We start from the raw sequence: 26,306 nt of genomic DNA, 5'->3' as shown, positions 1-26,306 counted from the left end.
GTGTAATTGCTCAAGTCAAGTTGCCCATGACTTTTTTCTTGCATTGCATAGAAAATAATGTTCGACTTGCACGTGTAGCCAGATGTTCCAAGTCTTTATTCTTTATCTGTCCATGACGGTATTCCACATTCCAATTTGTAATTACCTCATTTGTGTCGCTCTGAATTGAGAACAAACCAGTTTGCATTCCCTCTACTGTTAATTAATGCAGCATTGTACAAGCCTGGAGCCTCATTAGCATTAATTTGGACTCACTCTTATCAGTGTTATTTTGTTATTCTTGTTTCAGCAGGCTCAAATATTTAGAAACAAGAAGATGAAGCTATTAGTCTAAAGCTTCAAATGTTACAGATGATATTACATATAGGGTTTCAAGATGTCATTCATCCATCCATCCATCTTCAACCGCTTATCCGAAGTCGGGTTTCGGCAGTTTCAGCAGGGAGCCCCAAACTTCCCTTTCCCTGGCCACATTAACTAGCTCTGACCGGGCCATCCCGAGGCACTCTAATGCCAGTGTCGAGATATAATCACTCCACCTGGTCCTGGACCTGCTCCAAGGATTCCTCCCAGCTGGACGTGTCAAGAACACCTCTCTAGGGAGGTGCCCTGGTGGCATCCGCACCAGATGCCCGGACCACTTCACTTTCTACGTTAAGGATCAGCGACTCGACTCTGAGCCTCTAGCAAATAGCAGCATTTCTCACCCTGTCTCTAAGGGAGACGCCAGCTATCCGCCTGAGAAAACCCATTTCGGCCACTTGTACCCGTGATCTATTTCTTTCTGTCATGACTCGATCGCTCATGACAGTAGAAACGAAGGTCATCATGATTTTTATATATGCCGGAAAACACAGACAAGGCTGAAAAAGCAGTTTCTGCTCTCGCACCCCTTTATAAAATAAACTGCTGTATTTTAAGCCAAAAGAACATTTGTGTCTGATAGAACAATATGTCTGTATGCTGCCATAGCAGATTCATGGCGCATTAAGTTCCCGAACTATTTTTAATTGGTCCGTTTTACCCTAAAAACCCCCGTTTACAGATGTCGTGCAACCACTTTTGTTTCAACCCAGCCATAAAACGAAGGCATGTAACTATATTTATTATTCAAAATGTCTGTTGTTTTTAGCTTAGAGTCATTAATTGATGTCTAAGATTTCATTTAAAAAAACTAATTTAAAAAAATATTTACTTGCATATTTTAAAGTTTTAAACAAATTACTTCACAATGAAAACATTGGCGTCTGTAAAAAAAAAAGTCAAGGATATTTACCTCATAACTATCACTTAATTGTATTTTTTTCCTTACTGTCGCATTTTACCCAATATTTTAGATGATAAATAATCGGTCCAAACAAAGAAAAATTGAAAAAAAAAAAGTTTAAAAGGGTAAATATATGAAAATGAAAATCTCTATTACTCCTTGACGTCTGCGATTTCTGCATCGCGACCCTTGTTATATTACCATGTTTCACCCATAAAATCCCGAAAAAATCCAGCTGTGGCCATTCATATCTCTGTCTTAACACTCGATGATACATGCTATATGGAGTTTTTGGCTCGAAACAAGGTAAGTACACGGTAATATCTCGTTAAAATCATGGCGTCTTAAATTCTGCTCTTGCTTGCTCTCACCTATAGTTAGGGTTTTGCTGTTTAAAAAAAAAAGATTTTTATAAAATGCCCTCCTGTTCAAAATTTTTCTTCCCCCAGAAAATTTACATTTTAAGCTTTCCAATGATGTATCACTCAATCAGACAATTTTGAAATTTGGCCAAATTGGGGGTCTCAGAGTGGAACTTCAAGTCACCTAAGTGTTTTCTGCCATATACAGTATAATGATATTTAAATGATTTATTAATTACTGAAAATAGCAACACCCAGATATCACTTATTTCAGCCCCGAGAACAAGTCTAAAACATTTAATACAGTCAACTGAAATTTCTTAGTTTGAGTCATGTGCATACTGGAGTGTCATTTAACTCTTTCAGAGCCAATGACGATCATGTGGCTTTTTTCATTCTTTTGCTGTGTATCTTAAATTAGTTTGTCACTAGTAGTTGTCTAATCCATTTGAAATGGGAGGGCTGTTTTAGTTTGACTTAGCTTGTATCTAAAGATGTCCCGATCGATTGAGTCAGATCATGTCATTTTCAAAGTATCGGAATTGGCAAAAAAATATCGGACATGCCTTTTTTTAATATATATATTTAATTTTTAATTAAATCGTTTTCTAATTGTATTTAACGTTACAGACAAAATGTCTTACATTCATCCAGAGTCTTTAGTTTTGGCTTAAAGTAGTGCTATCAAATATATCGCGTTAAGGGCGGTAATTATTATTTTTTTAATTAATCACGTTGAAATATTTAATGCAATTAGCGCATGCGCTGCATGACCCACTCACGCATTGTCGCGTTCAATCTATAATGGCGCCGTTTTACCTATGTATAGAGCTAAAAGGCAGCGTAAAATGAGTAGAGAGAATTTTGGCAGTCTTTGAAGCTTTTTTTTAAATTGGCTAATGCCTTAAAATCCCTCTCTCAACAATTAGAAATATCGCGGGAAGCAATGTGGGGAAGAAAGGTAGTAGTTGTTCTTTACCTTACCACCCTATGTTACTTCCCAACGCAGAGAAGATACATGAATTGGTAACACTACGCACAGTCATGGTTGCACTTCCCATCATGCATTTGGGCAGAACAGTTAAATGGCTACAGTATCATTCACTGGAAGCTCAACAAATACACTAGATGGCAATATTTAGTCACAATACACAAAGTCACATTTATCTTTTAAGAATTACAAGTCTTTCTATCCGTAGATCCCTCTCACAGAAAGAATGTTAATAATGTAAATGCCATCTTGAGGATTCATTGTCATAATAAACAAATACAGTACTTACTGTATGTACTGTATGTTGAATGTATATATTCGTCCGAGTTTTATTCATTTTTTTCTTAAAGCATTGCCAAAATGTATACGATCGGGAAAAATTATCGGGAATGATTGGAATTGAATCGGGAGCAAAAAAAAAAAAAAGCAATCGGATCAGGAAATATCGGGATCGGCAGATACTCAAACTAAAACGATCGGGATCGGATCGGGAGCAAAAAAACATGATCGGAACAACCCTACTTGTATCATATAAAATCAGGGGAACGCTTGACAACATCTGTCCCTATATTTTTTCGAGTGGTATGTACAATAAGAAAGATTTATACATTTGTGTTTTACAGTTGGGCTGGCGTTATTGCATCAAATTAAAGTCAAGATTTTTTTCCAACAAAAAGTGTTTTTTTAATGTTTTTTTTTAATGTTTTTATTTTAAAGGTGACATTAACAACAAATGACAGAGAAAGCTTAAAAAAAAGTAACCCTTTCTAGGGCGCTTATTGACCACATTGACGCCTGTCAGTGGTAGCCAGTTTGATGTTTGTCTTTTTTCCTATTGTCTCAATAAAAAGTAGGTAGGTGGGGACAAAGAACATAAAAAAAATCTGAAATCCCAATTTTTGGGTTAAAAAAAGAAAAAAATCATAATGGTACAGCCAAAAATACTCGTCATACCTTAACCCCTTCAGCCTGCGCATGGAGGATATGTGCAGCACTTCCAGCACTCTGACCACTGCCTGATGACCTCACGCTGGTCACGCTGCTAGAACTCCCTAAACTGCTGCGGTCTCCGCCTGCAAAACATCCACATACACAACAAACACCCACACATACACACACAGGGACGGATATGCGTTCATATGCATGCAACCGGTCAAAACAATTTGCACGCAAATGCATTCATGCGACACGAAAATGGATGCATTCGCGCACACGCATACAAATTGAGTGGTTGAACTGATTTCTGAGACAAAGTGATAATTGGTGACTCTCCTTTGAAATGCACTAGGCAGCTTGAGGTGGGATGGACTGGAAGACAGTGGAGTAAATGATATACAGTTCTCTGTGTATGTAAACACAACCAGACACACATTACACTGCACGCTCTCATTTTTGTTTGCTGATTGTCTACTCACTCTGTAGGCCTCCATACACACACACAAACCACAGACCAATGCACAGTCTAAAATCAAAGGTTTTGGCTAAGTTCAAGATGGCAGGACTGTGGGTCATGACTTCCCTCAGGTCAAAGAGTATCTGATGACCTTTCAATAGCTGAATCCTTTTTTGACCACGACTGAACGGAATATTACCGAGAACACATCATTTTTGAATGGACGCCAGATACTGTTTGATGCCTGGTTTAGAGTTTCGAAGGATTTGAGGGCTCAGCGCAGTGCGGCTCAGTTACCTGCCACAGGCTTGCGCAGTACCCAGATCTCTTCGTTGGAGCCTCCGTGGGGCCCACAGGACGTGGTGGGGGAGCTGTGAGGACTTGCCTCTGAGCCACGACAACCTTTAACAAAGGACACCACCGTTAGCTGCTAACTGGGCCCGAATTAGCCCATAGAGAACTGCTCCATTTGCGACTATCATAAGAAGCCTTTTAAGTACTTTGCAGTCAGGTGACTGTAATACTGTATTGCAGAAGTACTAAACTAAATTTTAAAATGCTCCGCTTGGAGAAAAAGGATTGAGGCGAAGGTCCAAGAGGCCATATTAACTATATATTTTGAAATTCAGGGTGTCCTTAAAGTCCCTTTACTATATTTTATTTTATAATTATTAAAGTTTTTAAACACATTACATTTGAGTGTTTCTCAAGAGAAGGCATAATGTGTCTCATGGTTTATTGAAACAGATTTAGCAAAGCTACAAAACAAAGTATGGAAGAGATCCACCATCAGGTCCGTCAATTCCTGCATAGCACGGAATTTATGGTGACAGGGACAGTATTAGATAAAGGGAGGAATGGGCGACCAAGAACATCTAATGAAAACATCGATTGTGTAAGACAATCCTTTTCTCGAGCTCTCACAAAGTGCTTGGCCACGATGTTCACCAGATATCACTCCACTGGACTTATTTCTGTGGGGCTATGTTAAAGATATCGTGTATCGAAAAAAGATTACTGACCTAAGGGAAAGGATTATTAATACCATTGCCACACTTGATGAGGCTATGCTACTGTCTTGTGTTCTCAGTTGTTGTTGTTGTTTTTTTTTGTTTTTATTCCAGCATCTAATTGAGCTGGTGGGCGGGGTCACGCGACAACTGTGGTGCATTAGCAGGGGTGAAAGTGGGCGGGAACGGTCAGGAACGCAGTTCCGGTATAAGATTTAGGGCTGGAACGCAGTTACGGTATAAGTTTCAGGGCCGGAATGCTGTTCCGGTATACGGTGCTTTGATTCCGAAAATACACCACACCAAAAAAAATACAAAGCTGCCACACATGCATTTCATCTCAGAGAAGAAAACAATCTACCAACATCAGATTTACATACTCAAGTGTTAACAACAAGCATAATAAAGTGCTTGTTTATCGTAATCCGTTTCCACCGATATTTATTATTTATTTTATTCCACGGACGGCATGGAGGTTTCCCCAGCTGCTGCAGTTATCTGAGTCTGACGATGACGAGTCACGTCAATGTGCGAATGCACGCATCAAAGCAAAACGCCTGGACTCATTTAGCCAATTAAATTGGCTGACATACTGACATGTGATCACCAGAGTTAGCTCTGATTGGTTCAAATGTGCATGTTTTCTGAAACAGCATTAAAAAAAACATTTAAAAAAGGGGGGAGCAATGCAACAGAAAATGGATCAAATCTTTAAGCGCAAGGAAAGAATTAAGGTGGCTTATTTATCATATTTAGTTTTATTTGCTCTGATGAGGAGGTTCAGAACATCTGAGAAGTCAATGTGCACTTTGGACTTTATTCATTTATGTTAGGCTACTTATTCATATGCTTATGATTTCAAAAAGTCAATGTTTGCGCGATCTTCATAATACAGTATATTCCATTGCACTCTGCATAATATAAGTCATTTGTACTTATTTTTCTGAATGTATGTTACTTATATCTTTATTATTAAAGAAACACAACAAAAAGTAAATGTTTACATTATCTTCAATTTTAATATCCTACATCTTATGTTCTTAAGTAGTTAAAATTGAGATTTGGCATTTAGTATGTGAGGAAATGAAGGAAAATAAAAATTAGGAGATGGAGGTTGTGGTTATAGCTGTTTTTGTTCACTTTTGTTTTGCAAATCATTGAAAAAAAATTTTTTTTGAATGAAAATCAGTTTTTTATGTGTTATAGGAATTACTGACCAAAACAGCTTTCTTTGCATTTCAGGAGATTTGACCCCCCCCCCCCCCCACCCACCCACACACACACACACACACAAAAACAAATAAATAAAATTTCTGGCTCCGTGGCGACCTTCACGTTGGGGAGTTCCGCCAAGAAATTCTAACCACTTTCACCCCTGTGCATTAGGAGCACGCTGTATTTAAAAACGCCTGCGTCTAGCAGCAATGTTAGACGATTGCCTTGCTTACCGCTGTGTGCGCCCTCATCGGTTGTATCCTAGTTTGATCATTTAGATTTTTTTGTGCTCTATTTTCTGTTGGACTTTGTGATCACTTAATTGTACTTTAATTCTCGAGTGATTTACTGGCGCGCTCCCTTAGTTATACTCGGGTAGTTTTTAGCCTGCGTCTTTGGTTGTACTTTTCATTAAATACAAACTTATTCGCTATTTGTGGTCTCTGAGTCTGTGAATGAGATCCACATATACGGCTTGCCATTCATTACAGGTACAGCGAACATGGCAGGAAATCGAGTACAGTCTTGATCTGCTTCGTGCAACTAATGGTGCCCGTGTTGAAGTGTATTAAATGAGGTTCAAACAAATTTGAATAAAGTATCCTATGAATTGTATTTGTAAAAATAAATAAAATGGTGAAGAGACTTTATGGACACCTTGTTTATCAGCCTAGTTAACCATCTTCTTCTGTGACTTTTGGGTAAACCTTTGATTTTTCACCTTTTGGTGAACATGTCATTTAGATGTCCATTTATTCTATAATGCTCCATGTGGAACACTTGTGGAATATTTTCCCAAAAAACAAATATATACATTTTCTCAGGTCTGGTAAGTGCTCTTCTGAATCCTTCATAGGGAACTCATTAAACGGATCGGCTGTCATTGACGGCACTAGACGTCCAATTCATTTTGACTGGGAAGGGCGAATGAATTAATTCACACTGAAAAATAGGTATTCACAGAGTGTGCTGCCAGTTTAAATATCATTGGCAGGAAATTAGTTAGATAATGGAGTAATACATACATACATATACAGTGGGGCAAACAAGTATTTAGTCAACCACTAATTGTGCATGTTCTCCCACTTGAAAATATTAGAGAGGCCTGTAATTGTCAACATGGGTAAACCTCAACCATAATAAACAGAATTTGGAAAAAAAAAAAGAAAAACAGAAAATCACGTTGTTTAATTTTTAAAGAATTTATTTGCAAATCATGGTGGAAAATAAGTATTTGGTCAATACCAAAAGTTCATCTCCATACTTTGTTATGTACCCTTTGTTGGCAAGAACGGAGGCCAAGCATTTTCTGTAACTCTTCACAAGCTTTTCACACACTGTAGCTGGTATTTTGGCCCATTCCTCCATGCAGATCTCCTCTAGAGCAGTGATGTTTTGGGGCTGTCATTGGGCAACACGGACTTTCAACTCCCTCCTTACCCCGTGGCGTCAAAATGATAACAAGAACGGTGAGCAAAAAATCCCAAAAACCATACGGGGGGACCTAGTGAATGACCTACAGAGAGCTGGGACCACAGTAACAAAGGCTACTATCAATAACACAATGCGCCGCCAGCGACTCAATTCCTGCACTGCCAGACGTGTTCCCCTGCTGAAGAAAGTACACGTCCAGGCCCGTCTGCGGTTCGCTAGAGAGCATTTGGATGATCCAGAAGAGGACTGGGAGAATGTGTTATGGTCAGATGAAACCAAAATATAACTTTTTGGTAGAAACACAGGTTTTCGTGTTTGGAGGAAAAAGAATACTTAATTGCACCATACCCACTGTGAAGCATGGAGGTGGAAACATCATGCTTTGCGGCTGTTTTTCTGCAAAGTGAGCAGCACGACTGATCTGTCTAAAGGAAAGAATAAATGGGGCCATGTAATGAGAGATTTTGAGTGAAAATCTCCTTCCATCAGCAAGGGCATTGAATATAAGACGTGGATGGGTCTTTCAGCATGACAATGATCCCAAACACACAGCCAGGGCAACAAAGGAGTGGCTTCCTAAGAAGCATTTCAAGGTCCTGGAGTGGCCTAGCCAGTCTCCACTCTCAACCCCATAGAAAATCTGTGGAGGGAGTTGAAAGTCCGTGTTGCCCAACGACAGCCCCAAAACATCATTGCTCTATAGGAGATCTGCATGGAGGAATGGGCCAAAATACCAGCAACAGTGTGTGATAAGCTTGTGAAGAGGTTTGGCCTCCGTTATTGCCAACAAAGGGTACATAACAAACTATGGAGATGAACTTTTGGTATTGACCAAATACTTATTTTCCACCATGATTTGCAAATAAATTCTTTAAAAATGAAACAATGTGATTTTCTGTTTTTTATGGTTGAGGTTTACCCACGTTGACAATTACAGGCCTCTCTAATATTTTCAAGTGGGAGAACTTGCACAGTTAGTGGTTAACTAAATACTTATTTGCCCCACTGTATATACACGGTATATATATCATATACATATATATGTATTTTAGCTTGATTTGTTTTTACTTTTTTAATGGGGGGACAGTAAATATTGTTGTATTTCCTTTTATATAAAAAATGAGTAAAAAGAATGTTTTTCTCTGTTTTTAATATATATTTTATTTGAAAAAAGAAAAAAAAACTTTTAAAGTGTTATATGCTATTAATGCAATTTTAGCTATTATTTATTAAATTTAGAATGTTATTGAGGGCCATAACCAGAGTGAATTTCTGTTTTTATTTTAATTTTGCTTTTATTATCACTTATGTATAATTTTATTTATTCATATATATATATATATATATATATATATATATATATATATAAATAATAAACTTAAAATACACTGAAAACTATTCATATAAAATTATCGAGATCTGCATGGCGTCCACATATATACTAGTATATAAAGGGCTATAATTAAGAAAAATAGATTGAAGGTTAATTGAAACATAGGTAATTGCTAGCTGTTGCAAATTAGGCAAGAATAGAAGGCATATTTTAAATTATTAGCGCCGTCAATGGCAGCTAATCTGTTCCTTTTTAAGAAATTGTTGTTTTGCTTCAATAACAGTGAAAAAAAAGATAAATAAATGAAGAAAGCTTTAGTTGAAATAGTGGGCATCACCTTTTAGGACACAGAAGCATACAGTATTTCGCAATCCGAACTTCATCCAAAAGAAACATGAAGTTAGGCCAATTAGCAAAAGGTTATGATGATAACTCGAATGAAAAAGTTTAAATTGACAATTGTTCATGCAGAGCATTTAACGCAGACGGTTTTATTTAACTCCTGAAAATATATGATTTCATATTCCACAACTGCCTGTCAACTAAATCAAAACCAAGCCCTCCAGGGTCTTTTGTGACGTTGAATTGAATGCCTGCGCACTTCTCATCTTAATATGTCCAATAAGATGCTCTCACACACATACTTCCACTCACGCTCGCGCTCACACACACAGAAAAAAATACAGAATATAGATATATGAAAACATGTATAAAACCATTGTACATAAAAAATTCATAACATGATTTTCTGTGTATATACACGTGTCATCATGTACATACACATACATATATAATGCAGCCACCGATTTGTGATTATATATGTAGGCTTTTTCAGAATGAAGCTGCTGTAAGTGCATTTGGAGAGTGTCATAAACCATTATAACCATCTAAGGAGTTTATAAATGGTTTAAATGCGTGACCAACAGTGCTCCAGAGAAACACAAAAGTTGCAGAAGTTCGTTTTCCTTCATGAAATGACACCGCTCCTTCTTGTGGTCATTTCCCGCAAGCAATGTCTAACAAAGGACCTCGATGATTAAAACTGGGTGCAATTGAAAATACAAATCACCTTGTTTGGCAAGTTGACTTAGCCTTTCTACATGAATGTGCGTACTGGAGGAATCAAAATGATGTTCTCCTAAAGCATAAAAACCCTTTAAGCAGTGACCACCTGATTCACAAAACCTTTTGTTTGCCATTTGTGAACCTTATACTCATTCTTGCGTAATACTTGACATTTTCACAAAATGTCTCACTTGCAAATACCTTTGTGTGTACAGGCACGACCAGTGTGCTTGCTTCCTTTTTACATTTTTACTCACATTGCTTCTGTGTTTGCGCCTCACCCCCCACAAAAGGTGCAGATGCTTATACTTTATGTGCCTCAGAACAAGGTTGACTTTCTGTGCAATTGTAATAAAATCTTGATAACAACTTACAGCAAAATAAATTGTTAGTCTCCCATTTTAAAAACAAAGAGTTGTTAGTAAGTAACCAAAGTATTTGAGTCACAAAGTTATGCCACATATCAACAGAGTCTTTCCAATAACTTTAAAAAGCTTAACACTGCATATCATTCATATGATCAGAAAAAGACCATTATCGCTGTTTGCTGAATGCATCACATCTCAATTACAGTGAGAAATATAATATTACTAAACATTCTAGAAATCAAACTACGCTGGTGGAGAGGAAATTAAGAATCCAGTAACTTAAATTCATTCACATTCATTCTTTTTTTTTTTTTTTTTTTTTAAAAAGAACCTCGGACTTAAAGACTTGTAGGCTCTAATAAGGCAGAATTGTTCTATTTTACTAAAATATGTTATTAGAATCACACAAAATATTGCCATTGATTTAAAAATATATAATATTTAGTACATGTTAGTACATAGCACCTTGTTCTAAGCGTGCAATGGACGCGCGGGGTGATGACGTAGATTGTCACTGTCACTGTCACACTTTCTTCTACGTGGCAAGACATCCAACACATTTGCTCATCGGTTAAAAGCAGCGACTACTTACGATTTGTGTTTTTATTGAGTCTTTTATTACCTTTTTGTTGACTTAAAATACTTTTTGCATGTGTTTCCCTCTCATACTTTGCATTGTTTTTTTCTTATGGTAGCATTAAAGCAGATTGTTGATCTGTTGACCAAAATAGTCGCGTAGAATATTTAAACCACCCTTATTTGATATTGCTACATTTAAGTATTAAGGCATCTTTAGAGTGCTCTATCTGTATGCATCTAAACAAAATAAGCTGAAAGCGCACTTTGGGTGTCAAATTTGCCTCTTGTAGGACGTTTCGCCGGTGTAGCATATTTTGGCAGAACAGTCTCGTCTCGTCTCATACAGTCTTTCCTGCTCATTTTGCTTTTGCTGCTCGTTTTGTGAAATACCAACAGTGCTGTCATGCTCATTATGTTCCTCTCGGGTTCAAATTGAAAGGGTTGAACAGATGACATCTTTATGTTGCTAGAGTCATATTTTGGAAGCCTGGCAGCGTAACCATGTGACGCCACCGCCCTGCGACGTCACAACAATGGCGACCTACTAGTCAACCTAATTTTATAAATTGTATAAAAATGAAAACATCAAGAGGGGTTTCAATATGAAATTATTTTAACTCATAATAACGTTTATTTTTTAAGAACTACAAGTCTTTCTATCCGTGGATCCCTTTAAGCACGACAGGTGTCTTCAACCAAATGGATAATAGGATGCTGACAACAATAGGTCAATAGTTTACAGTACTAAAGTTTACATTCTAAAAACCAGTTGTTCAAAAAGGGTGTGCGTGCGTGTGTGTGCTAGGGATGGCATAGTGGTTGTTGAAACTTAAATTACCAATACTTACAAAGTAAAAAAATAAATAAATAAACCATATAAATAGACATAAGAAAACAAATACAAAAAGTAACTTAGGTAAACGTGTTGTAAATTGTGTGCCAAGGCTGTATGAACTTATTGGTTGCCATTAATGGCGCTGGACGTCCAATCCATTTTGGATGGGTGGGACAGAGGTGGGTAGAGTATCCAAAAATTTTACTCAAGTAAGAGTAGCATTACTTCAAAATAATATGACTCAAGTAAGAGCAAAAGTAGTCATCCAAAAATGTACTCAAGTACAAGTAAAAAAGTATCCAGTGAAAAGAATACACAATGAGTGGCATTTTGAGTAAATGCTTATTTTCGTTTGTACACCACTACTGTACAATAACCCACTACATAACCACATTATGCCAAAGAAAAAAAACATTAAAGAGAGGAGGAAAAACAGTAATGAATCATTAATCATCCAAAGAGTATTGGTGCCCTGCCCTCTAGTGGAGAAAATAGTTCCTAGTTTGAATCGTGAATACTGTAGTTACTTCATAATTACTATTTTGAAATTAATAGGATCATATCTCCGGTTCGCCGTGGTCAATCGGTGCCAAATAAAAACTGGTAAAGAGTTTTAAATCAATGCATTCGATTCACGTTGAGGGCAGCGCTCTATGTCAAATACTTCATTTTTTACGGTGCTTTAAACAACAGGTGAGCGTGATCATTGAACGGTAAACTTGCGTCTGATTGGTGTAATAGAGTCATGTGATTATTGTTGCGACGTCTCCATTGGTAAAATTAGTAGCGCTACTTGGCAATAGCATCGCTAGCAAAAATAAATAAATAAATAAATAAATACATCTAACATGTAGAATAAAGAGGAAAAATGTAACGACTCTTGTGTAGCCCAAAGTAGCGGAGTAAGAGTAGCGTTTGTTTTTTTTTTTTCACAAATCTACATAAGTAGAAGTAAAAAGTATCGCATAGTAAAACTACTCTGAGAAGTACATTTTTCTCAAAAAGTTACTCAAGTGAATGTAACAGAGTACATGTAACGCGTTACGACTAACCACCTCTGGGGAGGGGCAAATGGTGAACGGTTTTTCATTCACCCCTCCTAGTCTAAATGGGTTGGACGTTCAGCGCTGTCAATGGCACTGAAAGGTGGACATTCTGACTTGCTGGCTGTCCTCCCCATTGAACTGAATTGGATGTCTACCGTTGCCAATGGTTCAACGAGTTGATTCATTCATTTACAAATAACATTAAAACATGAAGCATTTTTATTCTGAAATTTTTAATTTTGGTGCATTATGATTGTAGTGCATTTGTGTACACTAACTGAAATTGTATTTCCTGCATTGATGATAATAATGGATATTTGTTTTGCTATATGAAGACCAGGGAAATAGTGTATATATTAGTCTTTTCAAGTAATGATGTAGGTCTCAGTAATGGAAAATGAAAACAGCATTAACAGAAAAACCAAAGCAAGTCAGTATGAATAACAAACTTACACAAATAATGAACCATAAGAGAAAACTTTAAAGGGTGCTTTCTGAGAGATGATTAAAGTGCCAATTAAAATCTTTCATAGCCAATTATCATTTTGAGCCCATGAAAAGTAAATAAAAAGAGAAGTAGAAAACATCCCTTGAAGTTTTAATAATAAGAATTATAGTAAAGAGAGTGAAAAGGGGGCATGTACCTGGGGCAGTGGGGGTGTCTCCCTGTGGGGTTGTCACGGGCGACCTGTTATAGCCAAAGGAAGTGAAAAGTGGAAGCAGTGGCTGATGGGAATGTGGTGGAGGAGGAGGCGGTGGAGGCAGGATATGGATCTGATGGAACGTGGTGTCGTTGCCGTTGACTACCACGTTGGCAGGGGCAACCGTCGCCGGGGCAACCAGCGGTATCTTTTGAAACTGTTGAGTGCAAATGACTGTGCTGGCCAAACCTAGATACACGCACCGTGACGACACACACACACACAACCAGCCAACAGTGAACCACAGCCACGAAACAAACGACAAAAAAAGAGACATAAGAAACATAAGAAAAAGGGGGAAAAGAACAAATTAAAAACAAGGAAGGCTAAAGTTAACTAAAACGATGAGGAAGGAAGTCATGAAGCCACATGACGCTTGAGAAGTGGAGGAACAAATAAAGTAGTGAAATGGATGGACAATGATTTGCAGATAACAATAATCTAGATCAAGATTATAATTTGTGCTCTTAGCACATTTGTGAATCATTTGGCCTAACTAAGCAAAACAGACAATGTGACCTATTGCACTTTGTTGACTCATCAGACCATGTTCTTTTGCATAAAATTACCCAAGAATATGTAGCACTTTGACATTATCGTCCTGTCTTGTGCAAAACAAGCCTTATATTTCCTTCTAGTTGGGGAGTATACTACGACGAGGCAGCTGTATGATAACCATGATACTAATAACAGTTACACAATAATTGATTGACCATTTTATGACTTCTGAGCCTATAATGTCCTAATAGTCAATATGTATTAGGGGTTCACTGTAATGAAATTTCTTGGCTGAAACCCAATACGTAAAAACCCAGGCCGGAACCCGAAACTAATAATTAAAAAGTGTTTTAATTCATTAAAAAAAGCACAATTATTATTCAGATTTGTATTTTCTTTATGTTATTTATTTTTTTGGCCTCCAAACTTATTAGCTTGGAAGACGACGAGGGAGTATCAAGTTCCCAAGGTTGCCAGCTGGCGAGTGCTACCAGAGTTTAACTGTTACCTTAAAAGGATGTGTCGTCCGTTTTGCACATAAACTAAATTAAAGAATGTTAGAACAATATAAAAACACGCATCTACAAATTTGATGTTCTTGTATTTATTTTTCACTTCAAAAAGTGATGCTTTTTAACTTTCAAATGCTGCCATAAAAAAAAATGCCTTTTTGTTTTTCCTGTTGTACTGAACCGTGAACCCTGTACCCTGACTTTTGTGTACAGTTACACCCCTAATACACATACAGTCATGTGAAAAAAATTAGGACACCCCATTAAATGTTCAGTTCTTTATTGAGAAACGTTCAGTTATAAATGTCTGATCTTGTTTTTCTTTATCTCTGGAAAAGAAAGTGATTTAATTGCAGGTAAACAACAAAAATTAACATCATTTTACTCATTAAACCGAATTCATCAACAAAAATGCATATTCTAACTGAGGAAAAAGTTAGAATACACCTACCACCAAATAGCTAGTGTTACTTCCTTTGACTGAAATAACTTCAGTGAGACGCTTTTTGTAGCCATCTACCAGTCTTTGATATCGGTCTGAAGAAAGTTTGCCCCACTTATCAACGCAGAATACTTTCAGCTGTGAGATTTTTTGGGGGTTTCTTGCATGTACAGCCCGTTTCAAGTCACCCCAAAGCATCTCAGTCGGGTTAAGATCTGGGCTTTGACTTGGCCATTTCAGGACTCTCCATTTCTTTTCAGCTAGTCCTTGGTGGATTTACTGGTATATTTTTGGGTCATTGTCACGTTGCTGGGTTCAGTTTCGCTTCAGCTTTATTTTTTTCATAGATGTTCCTCAAGCACCCTCTGATACATGATAGTATTCATGGTGGATTCTAGGATGGTGAGTTGGCCAGGTCCTGCTGTAGCAAAGCGTCCCCAAACCATGACACTTCCACCTCCATGCTTCACAGTTGGTATGAGGTTCTTTTCCGGGAATGCTGTATTGGGTTTACACCAAACATGTCCTCTGTTCTGGTGTCCAAATAATTAAATTTTAGATTCATCTCTCTAAAGAACATTATTCCAGAAGTCCCGGTTTTTGTCTACATTCACTCTGACAAACTTCAGTCTGGCCTTCATGTTCTTCTTGGAGAGCAAAGGTTTTCTCCTTGCACACCTCCCATGAAGGTTAAACTTGTGAAGTCTGTTTCTGATTGTCGAGGCATGCACTTTCACATCAACAGTAGTAAGAGCCTGTAGGTCCCGTGGTGACATTTTAGGGTTTTTGGAGACTTCTTTTAGCATCTTGCGGTCTGCTCTCGGGGTGAACTTGCTTGGACGGCCAGACCTGGGTATCTTTTGAAATTCCTTACCAGTCTCATAATCATCTACAATCTTTCTGAAGGCCTCAGACAGCTCCTTTGATCTCACTATGTTGTTCTCTCTCACTTCAACAGTCAGAACCTGTTGAAAGTATTCTGCGTTGAGGATTGGGGCAAACTTTCTTTAGACGGATGTCAAAGACTGGTGGATGGCTACAAAAAGCGTCTCACTGAAGTTATTTCAACAAAGGGGGTAAGACTAGCTATTAGGTGGTAGGGTGTGCTGACTGTTTCCTCGTTAAAATATGCATTTTTGTTGATGTATTTGGTTTATTGAGTAAAACGATGTTAATTCTTGTTTACCTGCAATTAAATCATTGTCTTTTCCAGAGATAAAGAAAAACAAAATCAGACATTGATATGTGAATATTTCTTAATAAAGAACTGAATATTTAATGGGTGTCCTAATTTTTCACATGAGTGTATATACACGCAAAAAAAAATCATGATACAAAAGCCACTCCAGAACGAATTAATTTCGTATCTTGAGGCACCACTGTATTTGAACGGATCATTTTGAAACCTTTTTCTCGGAGTGGCCCTTGAACTGTAGTTGTGTGTGCAGTGACAGTTGAGACATAGTAAGAAAAGCGAGCTTGCCCTCATGCGGGAACAAGAGCAAAAATAAATGTCTCCTAAGTCGGCAAGACAACCTAGTAGCCTCTTTTTTAGCTGCTCAAATGGGGCAAGAAGAGAGAAGATCTTCTGTTGGGAAGTGAATTGTTGTGGGTGCTGTTCCACTCTAGGTGAGCATAACTGTGCCAAGCCAGTACAAATCTTCATCTATATCATCACCAAGTCCGCCATAGCAACGTTGAGTTGCAACCAAAGGTTATTAATAATGAAGCGAGTTTTATCCGTCTCAGACCAATTAAGAAGATGGCTCTATATACGAAACGTGGCTTCTACATTGGCTATGGTACCACAAGAAATCCTGGTTAAAATAAGCCACTTTCAACTCAACTAAACAAAATAAACTTGTAGGGTAAAAGCGTCTGGCCAAACGTGCAGTCAATTAGACAATGATTTTCAAATAAGTGAATGCGAGCCTTTGTAAGCTGAAGATAAAGGAATGAAGAAGTGCACTTAATTTACTAATTACCATTTTATGACATTGGACTTTTCACCTGGAATCCTGGATTTGATATACAGTGGTACCTCTATATATGAAGTTAATTCATCCCAAGACCTTGTTTGTAAGTCGAAGTGGTCAAATGTTCCACAGCACGAAAACCTACACTAAATCCTTAATAAATACTGCTGGTGATATTACAACTGGCAAATTACACATAGCAAAACAAATAAATTATAAATACAAATCAGAATAATATTATAATAATAATTGCTGTAATAATTTAATGAATCGGGTTCTAATTGGCCTTTTTTGCATGCTGTACCTAAACGCGAGTGTGGTAAAGATTTTGTTGCTGGCGTCAATTGCAGCGGACAGTAGGTATGCTGTGTTGCACACGTTGATGGAATAAATGATTAGAAACCTGACAAAGCTGCCGATTTCTGTGGCGATGTTACCACAATAATAATTGCGGTAAACAGAGAAACTGCAGCGCTGTCGTAAATTGGCGTGTTTCGAGCATGTCGTCGGATATAGAAACAAATGGCGAGTCAAATTTTACGTTGGATGTCGAAAAGATCGTGAGTCAAAGCGATCGTATGTCGAGGTATCACTGTATATATATTGTTGTTGTTGCAAATGTGAAATCCATTCATTTTTTATTTGCTACTGCCAACACAAATCAGACCACCTTAACTGGTTGGCAGTCAATTAAAAAAATAGACAAAAAAAAACATCCATCCATCTGTACATTGCATTTCTCAAACGATTTAATTTTTGTCAGACCAAAGTTGTGTGCTATCAAACATTGAATTCCATTTTAATGCTTTTGTTGTATGGAAGAGTGTAATTTCATTTTCCCATTCTCAGCTCATTGATTTCATAAAGACGAAATGCTGTTGTTTACTTAAAGGCTTGAATTCAGAGATAAAGGCCCCAAAAAAACAAAACAATACAGCGTTATTTGATTTTAAATCTTTGTTTTTTTGGGGTTTTTTTTGGGGTTTTTTTTGGTATGGGTTTCAGTTGGTTGCTGTGGAAAATGTGGCCAAATGGCTGTTGCACTCGTAAAGGTTGCCAAAAACTGCTTCAGAACGACTTTCTGCCACAACAACCCTTTTCCGTTCTAGCTATACTCTGCCCGTGGGCACATGAAAAGATAAAAATGCTGAAACATAAGAACCCTAATCTCAACCCCATCGAAAATGTTAAAAATAACTAGAACACTGAATGTAATCTCTCTCCCTCACACACAGAACCTTTGGAATCTTGCAAAAGACCATTTAATTTTACCTGTGACCGTAGCATATGTTTAGAACTACAACACTTTTCCAATAATATCATTTTGCAATATCCAATTGATTTCGACTCCCGAGGATGAAAAAAGTGCCATAGAGCATTCTACTAGATGATTACTGAGACTTGTTAAGGAATGAGTGGGGACAGATGGAAGGATAAATTAGTACAAAATTGATGGTAAACATGAGTAAATATGTAAGACCTTTGTTAGAACAGTGACACTCCCTTAGCAAATGTTTTAATAGTGAATACTGCACAAAATTCTGTCATGTGAAGTGAGCAGTTCACAAGAAGGTATCAAAGATGAGAAAGATGCTGATGAGGGGCAACACTAAGACGTCACAGACAAATTGTGAGACATCCAAGATGTAGAAGACAGTCACACTTGCATATGAAGTGACAAGTGAAGACAAAAGTGGACAAACACAACTTCCATATTGACGGATAAACATCAATACACATTTAAAAAAAAACTGACACCAGCTTGTGTCTGTGCAGTGAAATGATGGGATGGGTGTGAGCAAGAATGTGTTGATGTGTATGTCTCACCTGGTCAACCTACCTGTTATGTAATTAAGTGATATTCATACAAGAAATTTTAGAAAATTTATCCCTGGGTTATAAAGATTGATTATGTGCTTCCACTTTGGCTTTATTCATTCTTTTTCACACTCTTTAAATGTACAGTTCAAGTGACATATATCTGATAGAGCATGAAAGAACCCAGGTGTGCGCAACGAAACTCTAAAAATAACTCCACAAACACTGGGTCATAAAAACAACACAGCAAACAATAATACAAGCGCATACTGTAAATCATAAATATGGCATACCATACTTAGCCAAGGTTGACTCCAAATGGTGACCTCCAGATACAGCACTGGCCGTCGTTGTGTTCAATACACCTCATTTTGCATGTCCTTTTTAATGATCAATGTTTTCACTCCATTTATATAGGTAATGCTTGCATTGGCCGGTATTGGAAGATATTTGATACTTATGATGTTCTAGATGGGGATGAAAATCCATTATTTCTATATTGTTCTAACACTGGCATTACTTAAGTGTCACTTGAAACATGCAGTGTCGAACCTGCTGAAAGGAAATATTTTTCCATTGATGGCTTTTATTTCTCTTTGAGTTGGTGCACCAAAAGGATTTTTTTTTTTTTTTTTTTTGCATTAGAGTGATTAGACTGTGTATTGGGACTGGGCAATATGACCTAAAAATAAAATCTCTCATTTTCTCACCAGAAATTTGATTTACAATTTTTTCCTATTCTTTTTCTCCCACCTACTATTTAAAGGAGACAAAAGGAACAAGATAGAAAAATAACAAAAATTTTAAAAAAAAAAGTTCGACCCTTTCTAGGGCATTCATTGAACTGATTAGCTGCCATTGATGCTGCTAAATGTCCAATCCACGGAAACATGGGCATTCACAGCCAGTCCTACCCACATGTACTTTTCAATGGCAGGCAATGAGTTAATTATTACATTTAAAAAAATAAAAAAAAAAAAATTAAAAGTATATACAGTGTTTGCCAAAAGTATTGGCACCCCTGCAATTCTGTCGGATACTGCTCGATTTCTCCCAGAAAATGATTGCAATTTCAAATGCCTTGGTAGTAATATCTTCATTTGTTTTGCTTGCAATGAAAAAACAAAAAAGAGAATGAAAAAAAAAAATCATTATAATTTTAGACAAGTCCAAAAATGGGCCGGACAAAAGTATTGGCGCCCTTTGAAAAATCATGTGATTTGCTTCTCTAATTTGTGTAATTAACAGAATCTGTTACTTACCTGTAGCACATAACAGGTGGTGGTAATAACTTAATCGCACTTGCAGCCAGTTAAAATTGATTAAAATTGACTCAATGTCTGTCCTGTGTCCTTGTGTGTACCACATTGAGCACGGAGAAAAGAAAGAAGACCAAAGAACTGTATGAGGACTTGAGAAGCAAAATTGTGAGTAAGCATGGGCAATCTCAAGGCTACAAGTCCATCTCCAAAGACCTGAATGTTCCTGTGTCTACCATGCGCAGTTTCATCAATAAGTGTAAAGCCCATGGCCTTGTGGCCAACCTCGCTAGATGTGGACGGAAAAGAAAAATTGACGAGGGATTTCAACGAAAGATTGTGCGGATGGTGGAACCTCGACTAACATCCAAAGAAGTTCAAGCTGTCTTGCAGTCCAAGGGTACAACAGTCTCAACCCGCCCTATCCGTCGGCATCTGAATGAAAAGGGACTCTTTGGTAGGATACCCAGGAACACCCCGCTTCTGACCCAAAGAAATTAAAAAGCAAGGTTGGAGTTTGCCAAAACTTACCAGAGAAAGTCAAAAACGTTTTGGAAGAATGTTCTCAGGTCAGATGAGACAAAAGTAGAGCTTTTTGGGAAAAGGCATCAACATAGAGTTTACAGAAAAAAAAGACGTGGCCGTCAAAGAAAAGAACACGGTCCCACAGTCAAACATGGTGGAGGTTCCCTGATGTTTTGGGGTTGCTTTGCTGCCTCTGGTACTGGACTGCTTGACCGTGTGCATGACATTATGAAGCCTGAAGACTACCAACAAATTTTGCAGCATAATGTAGGGCCCAGTGTGAGAAAGCTGGGTCTCTCTCAAAGGTTATCGGTCTTCCAGCAGGACAATGACCCAAAACACACTTCAAAAAGCAATAGAAAATAGTTTGAGAGAAAGAACTGGAGATTCTAAGGTGGCTAGCAATGAGTCCAGACCTGAATCCCACAGAACACCCGTGGAGAGATTTGAAAATGGCAGTTTGGAGAAGGCACCATTCAAATCTCAGGGACCTGGAGCAGTGGGCCAAAGAAGAATGGTCTAAAATTCCAGCAAAGCATTGTAAGAAACTTATTTATGGCAGTTTTGTCAGTAACGCGTTAGTTAGTAACGCGTTACTGTAATCTGATTACTTTTTTCAGTAACGAGTAATCTAACGCGTTCATTTTTCTTCACCAGTAATCTGATTAAAGTTAGTTTCCTTAGTGTCTCTGCGTTACTATTTTTTCATTGCCTCATAACGTATGTAAAATGAAGATTATTGTAGTCATGTACAAAGAGCATTTTGAATGAAAAATGCTAAAATAAAAGCTTCCCGGTACGTGTTTCCATGACAACCTCTTAGCTATTTCCTGTTTTGGTCTTGTGTCACATGTGTTGTGGGACTGAAGGCGTGGGCCAGGCGGGTGGACATTGGAGCCGAGTGTTGACACGTTGCGAGGGAATGTTGATCTGTGGATATCCATGAATGAAGGTGAGTATTTTTCCTTCATTCTGGAGGGTATCAGGAAAAGGTTGGACTTCCTACATGCGCGGCCGCTTCGTAGCTTTGCTGTAGCAACGACGGGCAGTCATCGCTCCAAGTTGGCAAGCTTTGTTTATATTGTATGCGTGTTGCACATTTATGCCGTGAGGTGATGTGTTCGTTTAGCATCTGTGGGATGTGTTGTAAGTCTGATTGAGTGTAAAGTGCTTAGCTGCCGCCACGTTTTGTGGCCAAATTGACCGCGTGTGTGTTGAGAGGACTACTTCCGGGTTGTGGACGCGCATCCGCGCCCACCACCTTTGCAGTTTTGTGCAGTCATTTTGCATTGTTTTACATTGGCACTGATATGCTGTTAAGCATAAGCCGAAATTCAGAAGTTTTGACATTAGGCTTAATCTTAGAGTTAGCGGGATTTAATTGGTCAGTGGAGTTGATTTCAACAAATTCCAAGCAGTTTGTCAGATATTTGTTAGTTTCAGGGCTCCGGAGTGGCTAAGCTAGCGCGAAATTCTGATATTCCCCTTAAAATTCAATCATCTGAAAGTCAATTACATGTGATGACATTTTTCCGTTTGTCATTCTTATGTTGAGGCGACAAAGGTAGAAAAATGGGTCAAAAGTAACTGACAGATTACTTTTAAAGTAACTTAGTTACTTTGATAATGAAGTAATCAGTAAAGTAACTAGATTACTTTTTTTAAGGTGTAATCAGTAATTAAATTACTTTTTCAAGTAATCTGTGACAACACTGATTGATGGATACCGAAGCGGTTGTTTGCAGTAATTTTGTCTAATGGTTGTGATAGCAAGTATTAAGCTGAGGGTGCCAATACTTTTGTCCGGCCCATTTTTGGAGTTTTGTGTAAAATGATAATGATCTTTTTTTTCATCCTCTTCTGTGTTTTTTCATTGCAAGCAAAATAAATGTATTACTACCAAAGCATTTGTAATTACAAACATTTTCTGGGAGAAATTGAGCATTATATAATTGCAGGGGTGCCAATACTTTTGGCCAGCATTGTATTGCAATAATGATTTTAATATATTTATGATTGAGATCTTTTGGGGTGATGTAGGACACACTTGTATACCAAAAATGTTAATATTATGACCAAGAAGTTTATGTACATGTAAGGTATAGGTTTAATGTTTTTTTTTTTTTTTTTTTTTTCAATTTCCGGTACCAAAAATTGTCATTCGCCCCACAAAGGGTTGAAAAACGTTAATGTTGAACTTATAGTCTTGCGTATCTTTTTTTTTTCTCCCTCTATTTATGGTTTCAGCCCCCAAATACAAAGCAAAACTTTACCAAAATGCAAACTCATGAATACAGGTTAGTTTTTGCCCCCCTCAGCCCCCCAAAATATACTGGAATTATTATTTTAATAATCCACAATTAAATTTTTTTTTAATTTTTTTATTTTGTTAAAATGCAGTTGTTGTTTTTTTTTTTTTATAAACTACCTTTTTCCTGCACATCATCATAAGTGCTATTACGGAAGTTAGTAATTATAGTTTAATCAAACTACCTTTTCCTCCACATCATCATAAGTGCTATTACGGAAATTTGTAATTATAATTTATTCATAATAAAAGATTCAACATCATTTTGAAACAATGCACTGGCGATTTTTCCTTTAATTTGAACATTCTTAATTGGAGTGAAGTGTCAGCAATCAGCAGTGAATGAAATGAGGAAGCGGTTCATTTGCGGTTGTCTTTGTTTCTCAGCAGTGATTTATTTTCTCCCGCTGTAAAGTAGAACCAGCTGGTTGAGCGTCATGATGAATGCGTGTGTGTAAGAGAAGACGTGAAATCCTCATTTGTATGAATTGACTTGAAAATCATGCTAGACATTAAAACTCTTGTCCTTCTTTCATTCCGCCTGTTACCTTTGGTCATCATAAAACACCAACATACAATCCCACAAGCTCACACCTGTTCTTTTGCTGATGACCTCCACCATTGTAGAAGGGAAGTAGCCCACCCTATCGTTTCCTGTTCGGTTGTCATGGATACAGCCTTTCCAGCGTCCATCGGGGTGCTGCTCCAGCACCTGCCAGATAGTAATTTTTACACACAAGATTACATTCTATGTATAATTTATTGTATAAGTATGTGTAAAGAATCATAGTAAATTATGGTGCTCAACATGAAATTTACACTGTTCCCACCCCGAGAAAAAAAATCATACTAAACACTTCATAAATTAACGAAAAACACAAACATTTAGAAAAAATACAATAAATAATGTGCAAGTATTTTACAGTAAACAGGGAGTTATTTTTCAATCACCCTGTATATGCTGGAAAACACTCAGGTGACTTGAAGTTCTGCTCTGAGACCCTCAATTTGGCCACATTTCAAAATTGTCCGATATGCATGTGTGATACATCATTGGAAAGCTTAAAATCTCAATTTTCTGGGGGAAGAAAATTTTTGAACAGGAGGGCATTAAATGTTTTTTTTTTTTTTTTTTTGTTCTAACAGCAAAACCCTATCTGGAGGTGAGAGCACGTGAGAGCAGATTTACAGGCGCTATGACTTTAATGAGATATTATCGCGTACTTACCGTGTTTCGATCTAAAAACTCCATGTAGCATGTATCACCGAGTGTCAAGACACAGCTGTGAATGGCCACAGTTGGATTTTTGGGGGATTTTATGGGTGAAACATGGCAATATAACAGGGGTCGGGATGCAGAAATCGCAGACATCAAGGAGTGGTCGATATATTTACCCATTTAAACTTTTTTTTCCCCATTTTTTTTTTGTTCGGATCGATTATTTATCATCTAACATATCGGAGAAAATGCGTCAGTAACAAAAAAAATACAATTAAGCGATAGTTATGAGGAAGATATCCGTGACTTTTTTACAGACGCCATTTTTTTCATTGTGACGTAATTTGTTTAAAAGTTTAAAATATGCAAGTGAATATTTTTTTTTAAGTTGTTTTTTTTTTTCAAACGAAATATAAGACACCAATTAATGATTCTAAGCTAAAAATGACATTTTGAAAAATAAATATAATTAATTCCCTTGGTTTTATGGCTTGTTGAAACAAAAGCGGTTGCGCGACGTCTGTAAACGGGGGTTTTCAGGGTAAAACGGACAAATTAAAAATAGTTCGGGGACTTAATACGCCATGAATCTGCTATTGCAGCATATAAACATAATGTTCTTTCAAACGCAACAGTTGTTTTGGCTTAAAATACAGCAGTTTCTTTTACAGAAGGGTGCAAGAGCAGAAACTGCTTTTCAGTCTGGTCTGTGTTTTCCGCCAAATATAAATGTATATTATATTCCTGACTTTTTGTTGCAAAACATTATAACACTATAAATCAAATTTAAATGAATGAATGAGAATGTTTTAAGATTATGTTTTGGTACAGCAGCCAGTGTTTTTTTAAGACCCTAAGGGAGGAAAACAGGCACTGCGAAGATTTCCTGAAAGTCATAAATATTCATGAATAGCGTGCAGACTATGATGTAGGCAGTAAATATGTTTCTCTCAGTATTCGTAGTAAAACAGAAATGCTGAATTAGCTCATTGTAGCATATTAATCAACAAAAAACAGCGTGCTCATTCTCAAACAAACTGCTCTCTCAGTGACTTAAGCGTCTCGACACATTAATGGGATTTTATAAGTTGAATATACTGTACTGTACACCCTCTATACAAGGAACACATTTTGCTCATTGAATGGATCAAATTAGGTAATCGAAATGTGTTCGTATTCTATTCAATCAGCAAGCCCAACATAAGCTCTAACTGACAGCAAAATTGAAGAAATCTAATAATACAAAGTAGATCTGTCTGTCCGTTACTATAAATTTCTTTTGGAAATTAAAAGGCTGTCTAATAAATACAATATAAGTTTTATGTCTTTTTTATTCATTGACTGAATGCACCAGCAGTATAGAGGACCGGGCATCCCAAAATTAAATAAAACTTACATTTATTTCCAATGCTGGAGTTTTTATTTTTTTATTCTTAACTCATTAGCTGCCATTAACGGCGATAGACATCCAATCCATTTGAAATGTTGATTCGCTGTCAACCCTCCCAGGTCAAATGGATTGGACATCTACTATCGACAAACTTAAATTCACAGCCGGAGGATGAACAGAGCCACATGAATGAGTCAAAATTATAAACAAGTGCCGGCGGTTATTGAGTAGGTAAAAAATGTAAGCGTGTGTATGTTTGTGTGCATGCATTGTACCGTAATGACATCCCCTGCTTTGATGTTGAGGCTGGTTAAGTCATAATTGTTGCAGTAATCTTTCAATGCTCGAACCTGAAGAGCAGCTGATGCATCTGTTGAACAGAAAAACAAGACTTTTTTTTTTTTCTTTAAATTCTTCTTAGTAATCTAAAATATTTTTTAATTTAAGCAGCAACCTGCTGCTTGATATTAGCCCATGATTCTTATCGGGCTAAAGTACATTAAGTAGGCATAAGAATAGGACATTTACCATTGTTCAATAGACATGTTCTTAAAGTACGTGAGCAGAACGCTTGGTATGGACTATAATTGATAGATATATTGATATACTTTACTGTAAAAAAAAAATTTTGTTAAGCAGAGCAAGCAACAGAAAAGCAGATTGAGTATCTGGCCCCTAAATGGCTGGTGCGACTCTCACATTTCGTATATTCAAACTACGACGGCAGACAAGGCTAAAAATCCTTCAAGCTCTCAATTGC

At 37.3% G+C, this 26,306-nt stretch overlaps 1 protein-coding gene across 6 annotated transcripts in view; it reads right to left on the bottom strand.

Annotated features, from left to right (window-relative positions):
- caskin1 (CASK interacting protein 1) overlaps nt 1-26,306 on the bottom strand; it is a 136,608-nt gene that overhangs the window by 33,343 nt on the left and 76,959 nt on the right. For 3 of the 6 annotated variants that reach the window (XM_057861268.1, XM_057861270.1, XM_057861269.1), the window contains exons 9-13: nt 25,822-25,916; nt 23,532-23,649; nt 13,543-13,788; nt 4,311-4,415; nt 3,575-3,693 (exon numbers count right to left, since the gene is read on the bottom strand). In XM_057861268.1, the coding sequence (XP_057717251.1) occupies nt 3,575-3,693; nt 4,311-4,415; nt 13,543-13,788; nt 23,532-23,649; nt 25,822-25,916 (683 nt within the window). The remainder of the gene's footprint in view (nt 1-3,574; nt 3,694-4,310; nt 4,416-13,542; nt 13,789-23,531; nt 23,650-25,821; nt 25,917-26,306) is intronic. The other 3 variants (XM_057861271.1, XM_057861272.1, XM_057861274.1) reach the window with 3 other exon arrangements.

The sequence above is a fragment of the Corythoichthys intestinalis genome, chromosome 16, assembly GCF_030265065.1.
Source record: "Corythoichthys intestinalis isolate RoL2023-P3 chromosome 16, ASM3026506v1, whole genome shotgun sequence".
Taxonomy (NCBI): domain Eukaryota; kingdom Metazoa; phylum Chordata; class Actinopteri; order Syngnathiformes; family Syngnathidae; genus Corythoichthys; species Corythoichthys intestinalis.
The sequence above is the reverse complement of the archived record's forward strand: the minus strand, read 5'-3'. Positions and strand labels throughout refer to the sequence as shown.